Source organism: Akebia trifoliata, chromosome 14, assembly GCF_017979445.1.
Source record: "Akebia trifoliata isolate Shusen 1 chromosome 14, ASM1797944v1, whole genome shotgun sequence".
NCBI lineage: Eukaryota > Viridiplantae > Streptophyta > Magnoliopsida > Ranunculales > Lardizabalaceae > Akebia > Akebia trifoliata.
The window spans coordinates 5,438,126-5,444,595 of record NC_141388.1 but is presented as its reverse complement, the minus strand read 5'-3'; the positions used below and the strand labels follow the sequence as shown (position 1 = coordinate 5,444,595).

The window sequence follows — 6,470 nt, the reverse complement described above, 5'->3', positions numbered from 1 at the left end:
GAATCATTCGGGTTTGTCATGTTTAAACTTCTTTTGAAATCTCACTCATTACCATTACATAATATAAGATTGAATCTTCATCGATTCATGAGGAGCTAGCCAAATCCTCATTTCAATTTTATTTCTTCCAACATGAATTTGCGTTAAGTTCTGCAGTATCATTTGTGGAATACTTCACTGATTATGAGATGCTCGTACAGATTGATCCCCATAATAATACCTTTTACGTCGCCATGGGTGATGGAATCAACAAAATTAGTGAACTTGCTAGCATTCCTTCAGATATTTGAAAAACAAATAAATTTTGATGCTTCAAAACTGGAAACAGTGGCTAATGGCAAGGCTCTTCAAGCCAAACAACACAGTAAGAAATTCACTTGAGATGTATGAAAAGCACAAATCCAAATAAATGAACACAGCTTTAACGAAACCCAACTGGAAAAAACTTCCATTATTCCTGTCAGTCGATAGGTATAATAAGCCTTTGCATGTTTGCTTACATGTTAAACCTTAGGGCTAGGAATTTACAATGGATCGTTAATCTAATGGCAGGCACATTTTAGTGAAAACCAACCAACCAGACAAGTTTACAATCTGAAGAGAAAATGCAACAGAAAACCTCGAATATCGAGATATTTGCAAATGGATTTGCAATTCTGCAGAAAAAAATTAAAAAGATGAGTAATGCCTTGCATCTATCGACTGATTTTGTTATTGCTTGTGATTGGAGCTGCCAATTTTTCCTGTCAAGGTTTGCTTCTCCTTTGAACTTGTACTTAGCACAACGTCCGAGTTACTTGATTGGCTTTCCTGATACCCCACAGGTCTCATCCAGATCTTCACGTGTCCCTCACGACAGGCAGTGAGAATGGATTCTTGAGAAAATATCAAGCCAGAGAGGGGTTCAGAATGCATGCGGTGGGCAACTTGAGGGGAGAGTTTGGGCACATCTCGCATGCTTGGAGCAGGTTGGAGAGTTCCCACTGGGCAAATGCTGTCCCAGTGAGAAGACTGGCTCCCAGTGCTAAATGTGGGGGACCAACCAGGAGGGTATAGGCGCTGTGGTACCACAATCTCGTCCATTACTAGGTCCCACAGAAGTAACTGAGTGTCCTGTTTACAAATACAAAAAATTGCAATTTTCTTTTTTACAATCAGAAATGAAATGAAGCAAAATCACACAAAATCTAAGGTCCACAGTGTGTAAATGCATGGCTACCAAAAGCAAAGGTGTACATAGAAGGGAATTGGTTCCATCCAATATATTGCATTGTTCTACTGTTTAAAAGTATCCATAATAAATTGAAAGTAAACCACCTTCAAGGAGCAGATGTGGCTTTATAAAATCAATAAAATATTGACATAATCACCTTCATCAGAAACATTCCTGATAGAAATAATCAAACAATTTCCAGGTCTCCCACACTCCATCTGAGTATTTGATGCCAACTTAAACTCAAAAACTCCTTTTTATTGAATCCTATTGTTCTTCGAAACAAACCAAATTTTCAGAGGACATGTATAACCAATTGAGCACCAAACTTAGCTCTAATTACCTATGGTCTGGTTTCTTCTCAATTAGATGATGGAGGTACTAATTTTCTCAAGAAGTTTCAGAACAATCCATGAGCCATAACAGTAAAGAGAAGCCTTCCACTCCATATATTACAGTTTATTTGAGATAGAAGCCACTTTCCATTGTATTAATTCATCAGTAAGCCCCTACTCAATTATTATCAAGGTTACCTCCCATGTGAGTTGATACTTCCACCAGTTTGGGTTGAAGTGAATGGAATTCAACATTAAAGTTACTAATAAAACATGAGTGGGAGTTTCAAGAAGAAATGGTGGAGGCAAAGTTAGAAAAACATATTGAAGATCTGAAGAAATAAAGCAACAGCTTTGTAAAGAGAGGTTAATTAAAAAAAGAAAAGAACAGAAAAATGACGAGGAATCAGATTTCAACTGACGCTACAGTGCTACACTTTCATGAAATAAAGCAACAGCTTGTACATGAACCTTTTAAAGGCTCACACTTCACCACATACCCACCAATATAAAACTAAACAAATAAACTGAAAATAAGAGGTTTAAAACAATTCAGACAAATATTAAAAAAAACCGTCACTAAAAACAATTAACATGTAGAAGGATATCTTCCAAAAAAACATGTATAGGGATATAGAAATATTGTTGACGTTATTCTTAACTTATGATCGATAATTTAGATTAATTAGGACTACAAAAAAGGAGCCCATACGTACCTGACCAACAGAACCAAAACGATACATGACATTTTCCGCTGTGCCATCTGAAGTTGGTGATGACCAATATGGGTCAAAAGCAACTCCACTGACCTGCCACCCAGTCTCAAGCTTATGAGATGGTAATGTGAAAAAAAAAAAAAAAAAACTACAAGTACAATATTGACCATTTGATAGAAAACTTACCCACGAGTTGTGTCCCTCACCCCATGCTACTACCTTCCGATCATCCATACTCCAAACTTGAACTAGATCATCTTCACCTCCAGTCAAAATGTATTTTCCGTCCAAGCTGGGAAACAGCCTCTTAAGGTTATTTATAATGCTCTCTTTATAAAAGGTCTAACGGTAGTTCAAAATGTAAACAAAAGAAGACAAACTAAAACAGAGCTCAGGTGGGGGAGACTAAAACCAAAATGTATTATGAGTGAGAAGGGCTGAAATCAAAGAAAGAGCAGAGAATGAATAACCAACAGTCTCTAATGAATGAGAACCAGTACAAGTTTGTTACCTCCAAGCACAACACAGCAGAGCACCGTAATAGCTCTTCCCACCACATATTAGCTGTTCTTTCAAGAAGTCAAATACCCGTAAGTAACCTGCATGTGACACTTGAGATCGATAAACATGAAGTAGTAGTATAGTAAGGGAATCTGAAAACTATCAGATCAACATAATACCATCTCTTCCAACTGTTGCCAAATATGTCCCATCAGTTGAGAAAGCTATGTTGTTGATTGAACCTTGGCAAATATGCCATCTAGCAATTGGATTACTCTGCAAGAAAATTGTGAAATGTCGATAACCGTAACGTAGGAGAGAGAGCCCATTCAATGCAAGACATATATTACTCAAATGACAACAACACATATACTACTTACCTCATAGAAAGCTCCAATACTTATCAAGCATTCATAGGGATCAGAAAGATGGACAAAAGTAAGTTTTAAGGAGCATTTAAGATTTTGATCAATTACATTAACACCCTAAATCGATAACCCAATGAAAATTGCAGAATTAGTCAGCTTGCAGACTAGGTACCTCTACAGAAAATAGTACATTCGGTACTAATGCACCTTGAGAAGCTTTAAACTTATTTCATGTAAAATTGTTTTGTATAATTTTTTTTACCATAAAGTGTGCAATGGGGGACAACAAGGCATTTTTGGTAGTGGTTACAAGATTAAAATAACATACTAAATGAGCCCACAAAGTAGAAGGTCCAAACATAGAAAAACAACCCGTAACTCGCAAAAAATAAACAAATAATAGCTTCTAAATTTTTTCCAATCTTTCAACATCCGATTATTCTAATTCAACTCTGCAGTATATTTTCTTATCTCAAAATTTTAAATGCGAAGCTGAAATAGACAAAACAAATATTAGGACATCTAGTTACATAACACAAACACAACATAAACAACTTCAGAATTTTCATCCATTATCAATCATCAATACCTTCTCAATTTTGCTCAATCTTTCAATTTCGATTGTTCTGGCTGGTCCATCTCTACGGTATATTTTCTGATCTCAAAATACTAAATGCCAATGTTGGAACAAAAGAAAGAGCTTTTAGGATGGCATCTACCCACATTACCTTACTGGACCGTGTATGTGCAACTGAAAATTGAGATTGATCCTTAATAACAGGGAATGAAGAATCACCAGCACCATCCTTGTTCTACGATAAACAATAAGCAAATAGCACTAAATTCAGTTCTTGCACCACTACTGAATACCAACAGTAACACAAACATGGAAAAATGTTCTCATTGAAATTTGAGTCTTACCTTTTCATACACGTACAAGTTCCCATCTGCATGGGCAACAACGAAAGTGCCCTCACCTTCAGGCACCCATGCAATACTGGTACATCGACTGTCAAAAACAACTAGTAAGTAGCAGACTCAAGAGCCAAGACTAGTAATAAAAAACAAATGCAAGTACACACCACAAAACCAATTTTTCAGAATAATTCTTGATAAAACATATCCCGATCCAATAGTATATGTGACATTATACACTATATTATTTAGTCTCTTTATATATAAAAAAGAATTTAATTTACATTCACCATGGGAACGAATACTATCTAGTGTATATTAAAATTACATGATAAGTTAAATCACTTGTATCATTGTGATAAAGCTCATTTAAGGGAACAACAAATACAAAATATACTTGAATGAGAGCTAGAAAACTCAACAATTCATGAAAAAAATATGTACAATTACCAGTAGAAACATAAAGCAATTAGGACAAGGGGGAGATCGTGTTTGCCTGTTATTAACTAAATTGTCTTTGCTGTAATTTTGGGCCCCAACAAGTTTCTTCCCGACATCTTGCAATTGCTGTCGCAGAGACACCGAGTAAACTACAAATTACATACAAAACAAAGCAAGTCACAATGGGGGGGGGGGGGGGGGGGGGAATTCCAAAAATGGTAAATCAAACTTCAAATACAAGACAATTTCACCATCTCCGGAGTACAATCCAATAAGCAAGTCGTGCCCATCCTTTGCTCCCGAATCAAATGCGTGACACACAGGATTTGAATTGCTAAAATGGATGGACTTTATAGGATCCTACATACAAAATTCAACCTTTTCTTTAGAATCTTACACAAAACACCTCCAATTAGATGAAAAACGAAAAACAACCATAATTACCTTATCTTGAGAATTAAAATCACTGACAAAAATCGTGTCGCCAACATTGAAGATGAGATACGTGCCTTTGCCATCGTAATTCGAAATAGCCGAAGAAGAATTGCTCATGGTGCTCGAAACACCCAATGAACCATTCCTACCAATACTTGATCCAGTTTTACTAATCCCATTGCCCGCAACCAAGCTCTGTGCACGGCTGCCATTGCCGCCACCTAAGAGCCTCGCTGCGGCCAATCTGACTCCACTACTTGTGCTCAAGCTTGAAGTAGTAGGGGGAAGTGGGGGCTGTGGAGGTTTGTCGTTGAGATGGGCTAGGGTTACCTGATAATCCGGTAAAAAAAACAAAATTTTTTTTTAAATTAAAAAAATCGATTTCATTAAAGAAGAAAAAAAACCCTTTGAAGATTGAAATTAGAAAAACCTACTTGAGTAACGGTCTTGGAGTGGGCATAGTGAAGGAAACCGGAAGGATGGGTTTTCTCGTAGTGGAGTTTATAACGGCCTTCTGGGGTTTTGAAATGGGTCTTGAGCACTGGTGATGGTGATTGAGGGTTGGTAGCTGAAGAAGATGACGTCATGCCGATGCTACTGTTGTTGTTGATTATGATGATGATGATGATGATGGATCGCGAAGTATGGGATCATCACAATGAATTCTTGTTCTTGTTGTTCTGAGTTTTTGTTTCTGTTAAAAAAAAAATAGGAATCAAATGTTATCAAATATCAATGGAGATTGGAGAGTTTTGATTCTGTAGAGCTGGATTCATCAATTGGTGTGAAAAATTAGAATTTGATGATTGGGTTTTGTGAGAGCGATATGGAGGACACTTTGTGTGTTTCGATTGGGTATTTTTTTTTTTCTCCACTCGGATATACTCTTTAACGTAACAACAAGATATGCTATCGTTGATTCGTTCAACATTTTTGCATATATAAATAGGAAAATGAGTTTCTTAGGGGGTGGGGAGTGTCAGGATTGAGATGGAGTGCTAGTATCCAGTACTTCAGAGAGTTTGGTTGCAATCCAACTACTGGTATCAATGAAAATGCTTGAATCCTATGGTTATGATTCACAGTTACGTTAAGTTTTGAGTCGTGATTTTCTAATGCCCCATCTGACACACGGCCCTCTGAAATGGCATGGACTAGAACCATAGATTTTTCCCTTAGGATACAGAATTATATATTTTTTTCCTCATTTGATGCACAAGTATGTATCCCGAGAAAAATCTATGATTCTAAAATCACGTGATAGGGCATGTGTCAGAGGGGCATCATAAAATCACAATTCTTAAATTTTGGGTAGTTTGTCTACACCCCTTAGGTTTTTTTTTCGTTTTAATAAAAAGGATTACCTATTGGGATATCAAGAACAAATTATAAAATAGGAGTTGTGACAATGAGAAGCACCCATTGCAGACGCGTAGATTATTTGCCTTAAGATACATAACAAAAAGATTTATGATTATGCATATCACATGGTAAATAATTTACAATTCTATGATGGGACATGCGTTAGAGGGGGGCATTAGAAAAT

The 6,470-nt window shown here is 36.6% G+C and overlaps 1 protein-coding gene across 1 annotated transcript; it reads right to left on the bottom strand.

The window, feature by feature from the left end:
* Positions 1-420: 420 nt before the first annotated feature.
* On the bottom strand, positions 421-5,831 carry LOC147385764 (uncharacterized). The gene is made up of 11 exons (XM_086422620.1): positions 5,359-5,831; positions 4,934-5,254; positions 4,741-4,849; positions 4,545-4,638; positions 4,055-4,142; positions 3,862-3,945; positions 2,945-3,041; positions 2,776-2,863; positions 2,451-2,556; positions 2,265-2,357; positions 421-1,113 (listed from the first exon to the last, which is right to left on the bottom strand). Exons 1-11 carry the CDS (start codon positions 5,509-5,511, stop codon positions 712-714), a joined length of 1,635 nt encoding a protein of 544 aa, XP_086278746.1. The 5' UTR covers positions 5,512-5,831; the 3' UTR covers positions 421-711.
* Between the last annotated feature and the right edge of the window lie 639 nt (positions 5,832-6,470).